This window comes from Somniosus microcephalus, chromosome 1 (assembly GCF_052327205.1).
Source record: "Somniosus microcephalus isolate GS21.2 chromosome 1, FLI_Smic_1.0, whole genome shotgun sequence".
Taxonomy (NCBI): Eukaryota; Metazoa; Chordata; class Chondrichthyes; order Squaliformes; family Somniosidae; genus Somniosus; species Somniosus microcephalus.
In genome coordinates, this window is record NC_140987.1 from 83,934,050 (window position 1) to 83,951,612 (window position 17,563).

At 41.1% G+C, this 17,563-nt stretch overlaps 1 protein-coding gene across 4 annotated transcripts in view; it reads left to right on the plus strand.

The window, feature by feature from the left end:
- Positions 1–17,563, plus strand: part of dennd4c (DENN/MADD domain containing 4C) — a 169,390-nt gene that overhangs the window by 122,372 nt on the left and 29,455 nt on the right. For 3 of the 4 annotated variants that reach the window (XM_085983916.1, XM_085983920.1, XM_085983926.1), the window contains exons 20-23: positions 1,294–1,422; positions 3,515–3,631; positions 5,304–5,441; positions 8,638–9,779. In XM_085983916.1, the coding sequence (XP_085840042.1) occupies positions 1,294–1,422; positions 3,515–3,631; positions 5,304–5,441; positions 8,638–9,779 (1,526 nt within the window). The remainder of the gene's footprint in view (positions 1–1,293; positions 1,423–3,514; positions 3,632–5,303; positions 5,442–8,637; positions 9,780–17,563) is intronic. The other variant, XM_085983930.1, reaches the window with a different exon arrangement.

A 17,563-nucleotide genomic window follows, 5' to 3' on the forward strand; every position in this document is an offset into this window, starting at 1 on the left:
GAAAATGGCAGAAATGTTCTTGGCTGGTAACATTGTGTTTTGCTTTTCGCTCCATTTTATTTGGCCGGATTTTACTGTGAAAGTGATGGTGGGGCTAACGGTGCTCACCGTTATTTATGTGTAAGTCAGACAGCAACTTGCAGCGACCCCATATGCGCAGTTAAAGGCAGAAATCCGGAAGTTGCTGTCTGAGATGTGACATTCCTTCCCGAAAACACCATCTCGCCGTCTGACTCACCATTCCAATGTATTGAACGGTGTGAAGTTCCTGTACTTGCCTCATAGATGTGGACTAAACTCGCCAGCAAAAGTTAGGGCTTGTCCATTCCAGTCTAGGTACCCTTTTAATGCTGTGCTAAGTCTTGATTACTGCCAAACAACCTCCCTGGCACTGAAAATTAACATTTATAAGCGTGGAGTCTCATTCCTTCAGCTTTCAATTATTGTTGGAGATTTTTTTTTTTTAAGTTTAATTTTTTTTTTAAATGTTTGTCTCTTTTATATGTCTCTCTTCATCCAATCTTTCTTTCCCTCTATTTCACATTCTGTACCTGATTTGACATTGAATTCACTATTCTAACTGATTTCCTGATTTGGAGACTGCTGGTCATTAATAATTCTTCAATCTGATTGGTCAAGGCGATGCACAGTTGCTTGCCCTGTTCACACATGTCCCAGATGTTCTGTAGAGGGTGCTGCACTTTCTAGATATTTGGCTGACAGTAACTTGCCGTGCAAAACCCCATAGAAAGTCTATGGGCAAGTGTAATGAGCGGCTGTCACTGTTCACTCATTGGTTAGAGCAAAATTCGGCCCAATATGTTCCATGAATTTGAACGTAAACTCAATAGTTCATTAACTTTTAACCACTTTAAGAACTTGATTAGTCTTTGCTGAGCAATTCCTGACAGATTGAACATTGTTTCTATAAATAAGATTGAATAGTGCAAGAATTGATGCTTTGGTTTTCAGAGAGTTAAAGTTTGCTGTATTCTTGTATCGCTATATTTTCAATGCAAGCTAAGTTTAAAAGAAATAGGTTTTGGTTGGCAGTCTGGTGCATGAGAGAAAACCTTTCTTGGATAAGTTTTGAACAGACTGAAAAATGCTGCCTTTATGTAACCAGAGGTATGGAGTAGAAACTTCTTTTGTTAAACATCCATTTTATTTGAAAAGTACTATTTAATAAAAAAGTGGTAGCTTTGGTCAAGGCTTTCCTCCCTCGAAGGTTTCTTATGCAAGTTTTTTCCATTTGTTTTTACTTTTCCATACCTCATTTGATGTTCTGAACAGGTGGAAGTGATACGGATGCTGTGAGCCATGGTAGCGTGGATAGTTCTAACGATGCTAACAATGGAGAGCATGTGCTGTTCATCCGAGACCTAATCAGACTAGATTCCACTGATAATCACGGTAGCACAGGTATTGACTTTTGAGCTGCACTACCTCCACTAGTGATCTTCATGCAGTCTGCAAATTATTTTGTTCTTTTAGCAGTGACCGTTGTCCCTTACACCATCCTGCGCTCACTCTCCTAAAGCTCCCTTCTGCTTTCTTTTGTTGAGCAGAGATTAGTTGCCTTTAATGTGGAAAGCTCCTTGATCTGGACTCATTTTCCTTGCTTTTGCTACTTGTCACTGAATTTTGCTGCATGCCGCCTATTGTGATTGCAAGATCTAATTTGCAGTAGGGATTTTGCTTTCCGTTTAGGTTAATTCCTCCTGATTGAGTGAAACAGCATTTGTATTACCTATCCTTTTTCACTTTATTATTCTTGCTCACTTGGTGTGTTTCTCACTTTTGTTTCCTTTGTGTGCCCCTTTCTGTCTTTGTTTTTACTAGAGCGTCTTGATTTTTAATGTATATTTACTTGCGGAAAAGCACAATTCGAAATTGTTGTCAAATTCTGACCAGGTTTGGCTTACAAGTGGATGAAAGTTAATGGGAAAATCAATTTAATTTTCATTTAATGTTTGCAGACCAATATATCCTTGTTAGTAAAATAGGAAGGAGCACCTTCAGTGAGCAGTTTACTACTTCGGTGCTGTACTGTTCTATAATTCTAAACCCTACCTGCTTCTTCAACTTAACAGACATTTTGTATAAAGGAACTAAAAGTGGTACCTCTCAATTGGAGGCCTTCTGGTGGAGAGTCGTGATGGTGTCTAGTCACATCCAGAGCCACTCTATTGTATGTTGGTCAAACCGTTTTTCTTACTTTGGACACCTTTTGGATTGGCCTAAGGCTGGTCCATGCAAACAGACATATAGGTCAAGACTGACACTTATTAGAGTAGCTTTAAGTGGGGCAAAGACCTAAGTGGCAGATCTCTATGGGAGGGAAATAAATCTGGAACTTACAGAAATTGAATAATCTTCCATTGAATAATCTTTCATCAGTCTATGTTGCCAACTCGCCACCATTTCTTCTTGTAATATGTAAATGTAGGGGAGTGCCTTATACTGGAAGTACTACTTTTTCCCCCTTCAATGTTGTGTACAAATGAATGTTAAGGAACATACTTCATTGTATTTGGTTATTTACTTTATTGTTAAATTACTTGTGTAGCCTAAGAAATGTAATGAAAAAGGTTAAATGCTACTTGGAAAGCATGTCATATGTCATCATACCTGGATAAGCCTATTAATCTTCAAAATATTGAATACGCAGCAACTTCATAAGATTATAATGTGCTTTTCAAGTTTGTTTTTAAAAGTCTAGCATCTAGTTAAACACCACTGAAGAATTTCCAGAAAATAGTACCAGATAAATATATAGTATTTCCTTTTTTTAGCCTTATGTGCTGGTTGGATATTTCACAGATTCACAGAAACCCCACAATGCAGATAGAGGCCATTTCGGCCCATCGAGCCTGCACCGACACATATCCCACCCGATCCCCTTAACCCCTACACCAACACATATCCCACCCTATCCCCACGTATTTAATCCCCCTAACACTAAGGGTCAATTTATCATAGCCAATCAACCTAACCTGCACATCTTTTGGACTGTGGGAGGAAACCGGAGCACCCGGAGGAAACCCACGCAAACACGGGGAGAATGTGCAAACTCCACACAGTCACCCGAGGTCGGATTCGAACCCGGGTCCCTGGCGCTGTGAGGCTACAGTGCTAACCACTATGCCACCGTGCTGCCCCTATTTGTCCAAAGTGTTCAGACTTTTAGAAAATCAAGGTGTTCTGCTTTGGGTTCAAGGGAAATGGAAATAATTTTTTTCAAACAGTAGAGAAAGATTGCACAAATGACATGGTCATGTAATTATAACTTCAGGAAGATTTTAAAATGTCTTCGAAAGGTAGGCAACTCCATTAAACTGAGATTTATGTAAATATTAATGTATGCTGCATGTTCACAAGGGAGAACTCTATAGTCTGAAGAACACTGTTGTTTCCAGTGCAAGATAGAAAATGGCATTTAAAAAAAATATATTTGTATGGTTCACATGGGAAGCAGTTAATTTGTTCAAACTGTGGGCTAACTTTCTTACAGGTGCTCAGTCAGACCAAGGGTATGGATCTAAAGATGAACTTCGACGTGAAGACATTGAGCTTCATGAAGAAACACTGGTAGAAATTGGCTCATCTGGTACAATTAAAGAGCAAAAAGGTGAAGGTTATGAGAATCAATGTGACTTTTAACTTAACACTAATCAAGTGTTTTCTTTGAATTTAATGTCGAACAACCTTTTGCACACAGTCAGCTATGCTGTCATGAGCATGAGTCAAGCAGCTAAGTACTTACCCATTGGGAGGTAAAGAACATTAGGGAAGGAGAGTCATCGCAGAGAGGTTCCTGCTGCAGCTTGTCAATTTGAGCAGCATTCCAGGGCAGGAGATGCTTTTAATTAATGGAATGTAGCTTGTTTAAAAAGATTTTGTACTGTAGATGTATATTTATGCCATAAATATTTGTTTATAGAGAAAATTATAGTGAGCGCTAGGGAGGTAATAAATGGCATAAAGCACTTTTACCTTTAAGATCGCTGTTTAAAAAGTGATCATGTGGAAATGATATTATCCAACTGCGATTTATTGTCACTTTATGTAGCTATTGGGTGAGAAGATTTGGTTCAGCTTGCCAGTGTTCCTTGTCTAGGCTCACATTAAGAATAACCAGATGGGTGAGGTACTGCAGCATGACTGGTGTATGTAGGACTCAGTCATGAGTCACTACCATGGAAAAAGGAGGAAAGACAACTGGAGGTTTTTTAAATAAATTCTTACCAAAAGAATTTGTATTGAAAAAAAAATCATTGAAAAACAATCTTTAGTTCACTCAGAACTAAAATAATGCCATTACTCTAATTCTGTTGCATCAATATTAGAATCTTGCAAAATGCAGAACGGTTTCAGGTGATGTCGCAAAGTTTGAAAACTGTGAAGCAATTTCTTCAGCTGTCTAGAGGTTGAGGATGAGTAGGATCCACCAGGAAGGTTGCTCAGACTGCCAGCCTCTGGTCCATGGTGACCTTGGAGAGGTATCACACGATGTCCACCAATGCGGTTGAAGCCTTCTACAACCGATGGCACCACTGGATATAGGCTGTCTGATAGATGGGCAAAATAATAGTGATTTAATATATTTTAGTTTGTTGAAGCCAGCTGTATTAATGGTGCCCTTCTGTACACAGAGGGCATTTGTAAACTGTTCCTTTGTTTTAGGCACTGGGTTAACTCCGGTACCACCCTATTAGCCCTTAAAAAGCATCTCAAATGATTAGAGACTTGATAATGCAGGGAGAAGTGTTTAAAAGCTTAGAAACTTCAACCTATCAAGTTTTCGCCTTTCATAGGACATGATGACTCTTCTCTTCCCCATTCCCAAAAAACAACCACCAGCATCCGGCCTCCCCTCCGCAAAATCTATTCCCTCTTCATAATCAATACGAATCAACATATGTTTATCTCAACAAACCTCAGTTAAATATTGATCCAGTCCTTTTTTAATTGGCGAGAATCGATTCGTTTTTTCTGGTGCTTGTTCCCCATATCAATTATCTGTTGTAGAAAGGAATTTCTCAACTCTATTCTTAAAGAAAGACTTGCAATTATATAATGCCTTTCACGACCACCAGACGCCTCGAAGCGCTTTACAGCCAATGAAATCTTGCTTGAGATCTGTGATTTTTTTTTTTTAGTTCTTGTATTTGAGTTCTGTGCTCACAGTCCATTCTCGTCTTTATTGTGTATATGTGGGTTTGAGTTGAGTTCCAAATCCTTCACTTGAATTTGAAGTGGAAACCATCTTTAACTAAATTTACATTGCATTTCATCGACAGAAAAAAGCACAGACAAGACTGGTGCGGAACCAGCAGTGAGTAAAGTAATTAAGAATTCCCACTCACCAGAAAGACTTCATTCAAGTAGCAGCATTGTAAAGCTGCAATGTGCTGCTGTTGGCAGCAGAGGAAGCAGCGGTAAGCAATTGTTGTTTTTATTGCGAGTTATTAGTATTTTATTGGATTACAGTGTGTCTTGTCATTTTTGCATTACCAATTTATCTTCATTCTTTTCAATGGATTGCAAGTTTTTTGGAGTTCCTATGTGCCGCTAGAAATGGCGAAGGGGACTCTTGGGGAATCAAGTGATATGGGGATAGGGCAGGAAAGTGGAGTTGAGGTTGAAGATCACGCATGATCTTATTGAATTGCGGAGCAGGCACGAAGGGCCATATGGCCTGCTCCTAGTTCTTAGTAGACAACACTTGCATGTAGTAAAATGCCCAAGACCCTTCACAAGGGGAAATTTCAGACATATTTTAGGACCAAAGGGAGAACTGAGCACTGCTCAATTATCTGTGAATATTAACTTATTACTGTAATTTAAAAAAAACTCCTGAATTAAACCCAACTTTAATATCTGTTACCTTTCATCAGTCCTTTTGCTTTCTTTAAGAAATTAGTATGTGGAGGAAGGGGTTAATTGTGTGTGCTGCTTTTGGTTTTCACAGTTAATTATTTCAAAAACCAAAATGCTTTATTGGGGAATTTAAGAGTATTATGTGGAAAAACTAACAATGACGATAAACAGGAAGGAACTTTACCATACCTTGGAGCATCTAAAGTATTGAAGAACTTTTATTTAATGGCCCAAAACTATACAGGTCATGTGAACATCCAAATAATGACTCAATGTGTGGGAAATGTTGTTCTACATCAATTAAAATTTCATAAAATTCAGTTTTTTCAAGTTGAGCTATTGCATGGTTTAAGTTTTAAGAAAATACTGTGCAGATTCTGTATGAAATGCTTTGCCACAGGAACATTGCGCGACTGGCCAGCTGCCGGTTTCAGGCGAGAAACTGACCGTGGCATGCTGCCAAAGTTAGGATGGTTCTCACCTCCCCTCTGTCAGCACCCACTCGATTCACATCCCAGTTCAAATCATGGCTGGTGTCTTTGCTTCTACGGCACTGGGCGAGTCCCACATTCAGGTTTCATGTATTGACTTTTGAAAATAGCATGTGAATGAACACCTTTGTAATCTCCCTGCTTTAGATTGTATTTTTTTTTCCTGTTTGTTACTGTCAACCTTTGCACAGCAGCACCACTCTCATTTCTGAGTCATAAAGTCGTGGGTTCAAGCCCCACTCTAGAGACTGGAGGACATAATCTAGGCTGATACTTTTGGAGGTTCCTCTTTTTGATGAGACATTAAACTGAGGCCATGTCCTGTGGTACTATTCAGAGATGATCAGGAGAGTTCTTCTGGTGTCCTGGCCAATATTTATCCCTCAACCAACATCACTAAAACTGATTATCTCCTCTTATCTCATTGCTGTTTGCTAGACCTCACTGTGCCAATTGGCTGCCACGTTTCCATACATGACAACAGTAACTACACTCAAAAAATACTTAATTGGTTATCAAGTGCTTTGGGACTTCCTGAGGACCGGAAAGGTGCTATATAAAAGCAAGTTCATTCTTTTTTCCCCATAAGGATTTATTTCAGTTGTCAATGCTATTTTTATTGGAGCTTCAATGCAATTCTTACAGCTCCCTCTGAATGGATACTTAAAATCAGCATAGGATTGCAACAGCACTGCAAAAAGTGACCACTTTATTTGCTACAGGTTTCTGAGGAAAATCTTGGCAACTTTCTTCTGTGCACCAAGTGTAATTAAATCATAAACCTGCCTATAGACAACAGTTTTATGATTTTGCTATACCTAATGCACAGGATATCTTTGACTCTTGTCCCTGTCTTTACTTAAAGCCTATTGAACTTTAAAGACTAACAGCTCATATAATTGGAGAACTTGATATCTATCTTTTGAAAGAATATGAAAAGGAATCTTTTTACTTTGGGATTTCATACTGAAAATGAAAGCTAATACCACTTCCACTGAGGAATAAGAAGTCTTGGTATATTTTTATAGTCTTTAATATGTGTAACAGTCCTTTCTAAGTCTCAACAGGAACTCCTGTGGTTCACATGTCCGACAAGTTCATCTTTCAGAGTCGCTAAACTGGTTAAATTCTCCTGCTAAGAAAATGTAATTACAGAATGTAAAAATTAGTAAGGATATGGCCTGAATCCTGTAATTCATGTTAATGAGTAAGATAGCAGGAATGGGTAGGCAAGAATGATTCTTTTAGGATGTCACACAACTGTAAAACTAAGAGATTTGCATTTATGAGATACTTTTCACAGCCTTGGGACTTCCCAAAGTGCTTTAAAGCCAATGAAGTAATTTTTGAAGTGTAGTCCCTGTTGTGACCTAGGGAAATGCAACAGTCAATTTGCACACAGCAAGGTCCCACAACCAGCAATGTGATAATGACGAGATAATCTGTTTTTAGGTGTTGGTTGAGTGATAAATATTGGTCTGGGCACTGAGAACTCCGTGCTGCTTCGAAAAGTACTATGGGATAGTTTATTCCACCCAAGAGGGCAGATGGGGCTTTGGTTTAACGTCTCATCTGAAAGACCGCAGTGCCTCAGTTCTGACTGAAGTATCAGCCTGGATTTTGTGCTCAAGTCTCTGGAGTGGGACTTGCCTCCAAGTCAGAAGGTTGTGGGTTCAAGAGTTCCACCACTGAGCCAATTCTTTTTAACCATTTCCTGTGAGTTGGTTATTGGTGCTTTTCAAATGCCATAGGCCCAGTTTGCTTCAAATGTAGTAGAAAGTGATTTTCTTTTTGTTTGGCTGTGTCCTCTTCCTCCCCATCCTTCTCACAATTTGCTCCTGGTCCTCTGTCAGTAATGCTCTTGAACGCTAGGATATGTAGAAGACTATTCTGAGGTGATTTTCTATCTGTCTTCCACCAACCCTGTCTTACATTTGTTTCTCTTGAATATGTGGCTGAGGATTATTTGTCATGTGAAGAATTATGCGAACTTGTATTATTTGTGGTGCCAACCATTTATTAACACTCCAGACATGAAGTTCCCTTGATTGTTGTACTTGTTTGTATATTGGCTTTAATATTTGTTCTGACTGGTGTTTTTAAAAACATTTGAGGATTACTGATTAATTGGAATGGAGCTTCCGTACACCTCCACCTTCATTTAGTTTTAAGGCACAGCTGTTCATTTATTGAAATAAGGGAACAATAAATTGTATGACTTGTCAACATTAATCCTTTACTTTTGCTATCTTTTCAATGCTAGGTAATTTGGCTAGCTTGCTGCTGGTTGATAATGACAATTATCAAGATGGTGATGGAGTTGGTGACCCCCGTACTCGAGCACACAGAAAGAACAGCGAGAAAAGCCAACAGCGGCAAAAGCTCTGGGCAGAAAGGAGTTGCAGTTTCAGTGCTGATATGCGGTCTAACATGTTACTTAAAAAGGGAAGCCTTGAAACTGATCCAAATGAGATAGCGGAGATGATGGGTGCTGATGCTAGGATCCTCGCTGCTGCTTTGTGCAGTACCGAAGAGCTATCTTCAAAGATTAAGACCTCTCCAACCTTGGATCACTTAGCCAATCAAACTGGAGAGTGTCAAGGTGATGACAGCAAAATTACTGTTGATAAATGCTTGGGTGTTTCACCTGAAGTGGAAGCATCATTTGTTGATACTGAGACTGCAGTGATGACTAAAAATGCAGCATTTGTAATGGAGGACCTACAGGTTGAACCAGATACTTTTCTTCCAATTGATGAAGGAAATGAAGCTGAAGATCCCATGCAGAAAAGGACTAGTGTGTACCCTGCAGTTAAACCTGTAGAAAGAGAAGATGTTAAGATGGGTTTTGACCCATTATCATTGCTGGTCTCGGAGACTGAAAAGAAAATTCCCTCTAATGTTGAGAATGTACCACCAGTTGTCTCTCGAAAACTTGCTGATGAGATTGAAATGTATATGAACCTTAAAAGCCCTCTTGGGGACAAATCAGCCAGTATGGAACTGCACAAGACTGAGAATGAAGAGAAGCCTTCAGGTGTCAGTGATGGCGTGCACGGTCATGCACAGGAAAGAAGGTCAAGTCTCCCATCTAGCCCTCTTCCACCGGAAGATCTACAAGCAACATCTATATCTGTGTCCCGGTCAAAAACATTTGCTGGCCAACCTAAAGTGCAAAAGCCAGTTTCACAGAAAATGCGTTCGACTTCATTAACTGCCTTGGTGAGGAACACCCAGCATGGCTCCTTGGGGTCCGTGGTTACATCAATTTCAGGATTTAAGCTTGACAATCTGCTCTCTGGACCCAAGATGGATGTACTTAAGTCTGGTATGAAACAAGCAGCAAATGTTGCCAGCAAGATGTGGGGAGCTGTGGCATCAGCATACTCCTACTCTGATGATGAGGTTAGACACAACTTTGCTCACTGCATAGTGGATTTGTTTTGAGAGGCAGTAGGATAAGAAATTTATTTCACAAGTCAATCATGCAGATTGTAATACTATCTCGCCTTTTAGATTCTCAATAGAAACATAGAAGATAGGAGCAGGAGTAGGCCATTCGGCCCCTCGAGCCTGCTCCGCCATTCAATGAGATCATGGCTGATCATCCAAATTCAGTACCCTGTTCCTGCCTTCTCCCCATATCCCTTGATCCCTTTAGCCTTAAGAAATATATCTACCTCCTTCTTGAATATATTTAATGAATTATCATAATCATAATCATCAACTTTATTGTCATTGTTAGTGCACAAGTGCAGTACAACGAAATGTAGGCTTGCGGCTCCTGAGAGTGTACATTTAGATTAAGACATTTAAACATTCAACATACATTTGGCTTGTAATACATTAACATAAACATAACCATAATAAAGTGCATTGGCAGATGTGCAGGCTTTAGAGTTTATTTGTGGAGTTCAGTAGGATGACAGCCCTGGGAAAGAAGCTGTTCCTAAATCTGGTCGTACGGGTGCGAATGCATCTGTAGCGTCTCCCAGATGGCAGGAGGGCGAACAGACTGTGGCTGGGGTGGCCTCTACTGCCTTCTGTGGTAGAGAATTCCACAGGTTTACCACTCTCTGGGTGAAGAAATTCCTCCTCATCTCTGTCCTAAATGGCTTACCCCTTATCCTTAGACTGTGACCCCTGGTTCTGGACTCCCTGACCATCAGGAACATCCTTCCTGCATCTAGTCTGTCTAGTCCTTTTACAATTTTATAAGTTTCAATGAGGTCCCCTCTCATTCTTCTAAACTCCAGCGAGCATAAGCCCAATCGACCCAATCTCTCCTCATACGTCATTCCTGCCATCCCAGGTATCAGCCTGGTGAATCTTCGCTGCACTCCCTCCATGGCAAGAACATCCTTCCTCAGATAAGGCGACCAAAACTGCACACAATACTCGAGGTGTGGTCTCACCAAGGCCCTGTACAACTGCAGCAAGACATCCTTGTTCCTGTACTCAAACCCTCTCGCTACGAAGGCCAACATACCATTTGCCTTCTTAACCGCCTGCTGCACCTGCATGCTTACCTTCAGCGACTGGTGCACAAGGACACCCAGGTCTCGTTGCACTTCCCCTTTCTCCCAATCTATTGCCATTCAGATAATCTGCCTTCCTGTTTTTGACACCAAAGTGGATAACCTTGCATTTATCCACATTATATTGCATCTGCCATGCTTCCGCCCAATCACCCAACCTGTCCAAATCATACTGGAGTTTCTCGGCATCCTCCTCACAGCACACATGCCCACCCAGCTTTGTTGTCTGCAAACTTGGAGATATTACATCTAGTTCCCTCGTCTAGATCATTAATATATATATTGTGAATAGCTGGGGTCCAAGGACCGATCCCTGCGGTACCCCACTAGTCACTGCCTGCCACTCGGAAAAAGCCGTTTATTCCAACTCTTTGCTTTCTGTCTGCCAACCAGTTCTCTATCCAAGTCAATACCTTGCCCCCAATCTCATGTGCCTTAACTTTACACGCTAATCTCTTATGCGGGACCTTATCAAACGCCTTTTGAAAGTCCAAATACACCACATCCACTGGTTCTCCCTTATCTATTTTACCAGTTATATCCTCAAAAAATTCCAGTAGATTAGTCAAGCACGATTTACCCTTTGTAAATCCATGTTGACTTTGTCCAATCCGGTCACTGTTTTCCAAGTGCTCTGCTATTACATCTTTTATAATGGACTCTAGCATTTTCCCCACTACCGATGTCAGGCTTACCGGTCTGTAAGTCTCCGTTTTCTCTCTACCACCTTTTTTGAATAGTGGGGTAACATTAGCTACCCTCCAATCCATGGGTACTGTTCCAGAGTCTATCGAATTTTGGAAGATGACCAGCAATGCAACTACTATTTCTAGGGCCACTTCCTTAAGTACCCTAGGATGTAGATTATCAGGCCCTGGGGATTTATCGGCCCTCAATCCCATCAATTTCCCTAACACCATTTCCCTACAAATACTGATTTCTTTCAGTTCCTCCCTTTCATTAGACCCTATGTTCCCCGACATCTCTGGGAGGTTATTTGTGTCCTTCTTTGTGAAGACAGAACCAAAGTATGTATTTGATTGGTCTGCCATTTTTTTGTTCCCCATTATAAATTCCCCTGATTCTGACCAAGGGACCTACGCTTGACTTCACCAATCTTTTTCTCTTCACGTATCTATAAAAGCTTTTACAGTCAGTTTTTATGTTCCTTGAAAGCTTACTCTCATACTCTATTTCCCCCCTCTTAATTAATCCCTTTGTCCCCCTTTGTTGAATCCTAAACTGCTCCCAATCCTCAAGTTTACTGCTTTTTCTGGCCAATTTATATGTCCTCTCCTTGGATCTTATGCTATCCCTAATTTCCCTTGTTAGCCACGGTTGAGTCGCCTTTTTTGTTTTATTTTTCTGCCAAACTGGGATGAACAAATTCTGTCGTTCATCCATGCGATCTTTGAATGTTTGCCATTGCCTATCCACCGTCAACCCTTTGAGTGACATTCCCCATCAATCCTACCCAACTTGCGCCTCATACCATCGTAGTTTCCTTTATTTAAATTCAGGACCCTAGTCTCTGAGTCAACTACTTCACTCTCCATCTTAATGAAGAATTCGATCATATGATCGCTCCGACCCAAGGGGCCTTGCACAACAAGATTGCTAATTAATCCTTTCTCATTACATAATACCCAGTCCAAGATGGCCTGATCTCTAGTTGCCGAGGAACCATATTGATCCAGGGAACCATCCCAGGAATGCCTCCTCCACAGTATTGTTACTAATTTGGTTAGCCCAATCTATATGTAGATTAAAGTCACCCATGATAACTGCTGTGCCCTTATTGCATGCTTCTCTAATTTCCCTTTTAATGCCATCCCCAACCTCCGCATTACTGTTTGGAGGTCTATATACCACTCCCACTAACGTTTTCTGCCCCTTCGTATTTCTCAGTTCTACCCATACAGCTTCCACATCATCAGAGCTAATATCCTTCCTTACAATTGTGTTAATCCCTTCTTTAACCAGCAATGCTACCCCACCTCCCTTTCCTTTTTGCCTATCTTTCCTGAATATTAAATACCCCTGCATGTTGAGTTCCCAGCCTTGGCCACCCTGGAGCCATGTTTCCGTAATCCCAATCATATCATATTCGTTTACCTCTAATACTGTACAAGATCTGTTTTTATAAAAATATATACAAGGAGTTGTTCAGATGTGCTATTCTATCAACAGTGTGATAGGTGGCCAGCTTGCTGGAGCCTGATTGGTGGGAACAAGGGCTTCCAAACTTTTTTTTCCTTTTTATTTGACAATTGCCTCAATTTGGGTATAGATGTTGATGATGGGCACAGAAGCTAGTCATCAAGGACCTTGTACTTTGGGCAATTCAGCAGTGCAGTGCCCTTGGGCAGCTATATCACTTTTCAGTTGCTATCTAGTGGAAAAGGAAATACAATTGCTGCGTATAATGACATCTATCAATGATCTGTGTGATGCATGGCGTTGGCTGATGCAGAAAGGAGAGACAAAAACTGTTGGGGGTTCTGGTGACCTTTCCTGCTAGTAGCAGTGCCAATCCTATGGTCCAGAGTATCTGTAGATGTCTTTGCAATTGGCTTCCTCCTGAACCAGAGACTGGAGCCAAGTAGATGCGTCAGGGCCTGAACATATTGTTAGTTGACATCAAGATGGATGCAGTTAGCCTGGCTGTAGTTTCTGGTGATCTCCCTGCCATGCCGCCTTCAATTTTATACTACTTAAAACATGAGAACTGTACGATACTTTCAAAGCACCTTCCAGTAGTAAGGCAACATTGACTTGTCCAAAAGTATAGAACTTGGTGTTGTTTCTATTAGGATGCAGCACAGTATCCGAAGGTGTTGATATTTGGTTGACACCATACAGCTGCCATCTCCTTCAAGGATCTTCCTCCTGTTGGAAAGAGTTCCAGTATAGTCTTATTACTGTTGACTATGATTATGCTGCTTCTCTAATTAAATAAATATCCTGACCATGGTCTTAACAGGAAAAAGTCAGGAATATTCGCTGGAAAAATGAAACTCCTACAATAAAGTTTTGCAAATTAAAAAAAATACATTAGCTGAGGAATAATAAATTTACATTTCTGTTAAGTGGAAGAATGTCCCAAAGTGCTTCACAGAGGAGTCAAAATGGAAACAGTATAATTTGGGGAGTACCAAAGTCATAGTTGAATAGCTAGGTTTTGAGAAGGTATCTAAAGGAGGGAGAAGAAGGAAACAAAGTGGAGGTGTTTAGGGAGGTAATTAGAGTGGGGGGTCGAGATAGCTGAATGCTCTGCTACAGCTTGTGAAATTAGGTAAAAGGAGGATGCACACAGTTGGAGGAATAAAGAGTTTGGGATAAATAGGGTCACAGAGAGGGTGTGGAAAGGTCATGGATGAATTTGTAAGATGAGAATGGGAATTTTGAAATAGTTATGTTGGAATAGGGAGCAAATGTGTGTACAAGGATCGCAATGATGAGCCATGTGGGACAGGATACAGGTCACGGAATTTTACATGAGTTGGTATTTATGGAGGTTGGGAAACTGATGAGACCATTAAATAAATCGAGTCCAGAGGTGACAGACATGTGGGCAAAGGTTTCAGCTGAGGAGGCTGACAGTGTTGCAGAGGTCGAAGTAAGCAGTTTGGTGATGGTCAGAATATGGGGTGTGAGACTGCTTTGGGTTGAGCAGGACACCAAGGTTACAGATTATCTGGTAGATGGGGTTAGTGACTAGACTGTTTTAGCAGGGGGCTGAATATACATGCTGCAGTGTTTCCATTGTTTAGTTGCACAGGTAGTCTGGCATTGAAGAGATAGTGGTGGAATCAAAGTGGTGGAAGTGTAGAGTTGGTCATCAGCATATGTATGGTAACTGATTCCATGCCTGCAGATGATGTCACTGAGGCACCTGTATGAAGAAAAGGAAGGGAATTGGGTGGGAAAATAAGCCATTGCAGGAGATGTACTGACTCTTGTGACTGATAGGAACATACTGTGCAAGATCAGGCAGTTCCATGGAAGTGGACTAGAGGAGAGATGGTGGACAAGAATGGCATGATTGATAAAGAGGACAATCATTAGCTAAATGTTTGGTGGTTGTAGCTACAACTTTATAATTAGAAGTTGTTACAGGTCTACAGGGAGAGAATAGGGCCATGGGATTAGTTTGTGAATTGCTCCAGCAGAAAGTCATCACCGATGCAATTGGGGGTAAGGCCTCTTTGTGTTGTAAACTACTATGCTTCTATTAATGAGTGTTTTGAATTTGTTCTGACCAGCTGTAATTTTTTTTTCTAATGAAAATATACATTTGAAACTCTTATTTCCTTATATAGAAGAGCAGAGTAGAAAGAGATGAGAGTAAACTAGCGAGAGATATAAAAACACTGCAAAAGCTTCTATAGGTATGTAAAAAGGAAAAGATTAGTGAAAGTAAATGTGGGTCCCTTACAGGCTGAGACAGGAGAAATTATAATGGGGAATAAGGAAATGGCAGAGAAATTAAACATACTTTGTGTCTGTCTTCATGGAAGAAGATGCAAAAACCTCCCGGAAATAGTGGAGAACCAAGGGTCGAGCGAGAATGAGGAACTGAAAGAAATTAGTATTAGTAAAAAAAAAAAAATTACTGGAGAAATTAATGGGACTGAAAGCTGATAAATCCCCTGGACCTGATGGCCTACATCCTAGGGTTTTGAAAGAGATGGTGGATGCATTGGTTGTCATCTTCCAAAATTCCATTGATTCTAGAACGGTTGCTGCAGATTGGAAGGTAGCAAATGTAACCCCACTATTTAAGAAAGGAGGGAGAGAGAAAACGGGGAACTACAGACCAGTTAGCCTGATACCAGTAGTAGGGAAAATGCTAGAATCTATTATTAAGAACGTGGTAACAGGACACTTAGAAAATAATAATAGGATTGGGCAGAGTCAACACTGATTTAATGAAAGGGAAATAATGTTTGACAAATCTGTTGGCGTTTTTTGAGGTTGTAATTAGCAGAATAGGTAAGGGGGAACCAGTGGATGTGATGTATTTGGATTTTCAGAAGGCATTTGATAAGGTGCCACACAAGAGGTTATTAAACAAGATTAGAGCTCATGGGATTGGTGTAAAATACTAGCATGGATTGAGGATTGGTTAACTGACCGAAAACAGAGTAGGAATAAACTGGCCATTTTCGGGTTGACCGGCTGTAACTATTGGGGTACTGCAAGGATCAGTGCTTGGGCCTCAGCTATTCACAATCCTCTTATCAATGATTTGGATGAGGGGACCATAATGTAATATATCCAAGTTTGCTGATGGTACAAAGCTAGGTGGGAATTTAAGTTGAGGATATAAAGTGGCTTCAAGGGGATGTAGACAGGCTAAGTGAGTGGGCAAGAACATAGCAAATGGAATATAATGTGGAGAAATGTGAAGTTATCCACTTCGGTAGGAAAAATAGAAAAGCAGAGTATTTTTTAAATGGTGAACGATTGGGAAATGTTGGTGTTCAGAGGGACCTGGGTGTCCTTGTACATGAATCACTGAAAGTTAACACAGGTACAGCAAGCAATTAAGAAAGCAAATGGTATGTTGGCCTTTATTACAAGAGGGTTTGAGTATAAGAGTAAAGACATCTTACTGCAATTATATAGGGCCCTGGTGAGACCACACCTGGAGTATTGTGTACAGTTTTGGTCTCCTTACCTAAGGAAGGATATACTTGCCATAGAGGGAGTGCTATGAAGGTTCACCAGAAATAGAAACAGAAAATGCTTGAAACACTCAGCAGGTCAGGCAGCATCTATGGAGAGAGAAACAGAGTTAACTTTTCAGGTCGATGACCCTTTGCCAGAACTGGAAAAAGCTGGAGATGGAACAGGTTTTTAAGCAAGTGTAGGGGCCGGGAAAAGGGGGAGGGGAGGAAAGAGCAAAAGGGAAGGTCTGTGATGGGATGGAAGGCAGGAGAGATTGTGACAAAAGGGATGATGGTGCAAGGCAAAAGGAGATGGTAATGGGACATTAAACAAAAGATGGCTCTAGATGAAGCGTAAATAGCAATGGCTGAAAGATTGACAGCTGCCATGTGAGGGGCAAAAAAAGATGGGGGCAGAGGTTATGGTCTGAAATTGTTAAACTCTATGTTGAGTCCAGAAGGCTGTAAAGTGCCTAATTGAAAGATGAGGTGCTGTTCCTCGAGCTTACGTTGAGCTTCATTGGAACAGTGTAGGAGCAGAGGACGGAGAGGTGGGAGTGGAGCGGCGAATTGAAGTGACAGGCGACCGCAAGCTCGGTCACCCTTACGGACTGAACGGAGGTGTTTCGCAAAGCGGTCACCCAATCTACGTTTGGTCTCCCCAATGTAGAGGAGACCGCATCGTGAGCAGTGAATACCGTATACTAAATTGCAAGAAGTACAAGTAAATCGCTGTTTCACCTGGAAGGAATGTTTGGGGCCCTGGACAGTGGGAAGGGAGGAGGTAAAAGGGCATGTGTTGCATCTCCTGCGCTTGCACGTGAAGGTGCCAGGGGAAGGGGTGTTGGGGGTGATAGAGGAGTGGACCAGGATGTCGCGGAGGGAGCGGTCCCTTCGGACAATCCCCTCCAGCGTGATCCCACCACCAAACACATCTTCCCCTCCCCCCTCCTTTCAGCACTCTGAAGGGACCGCTCCC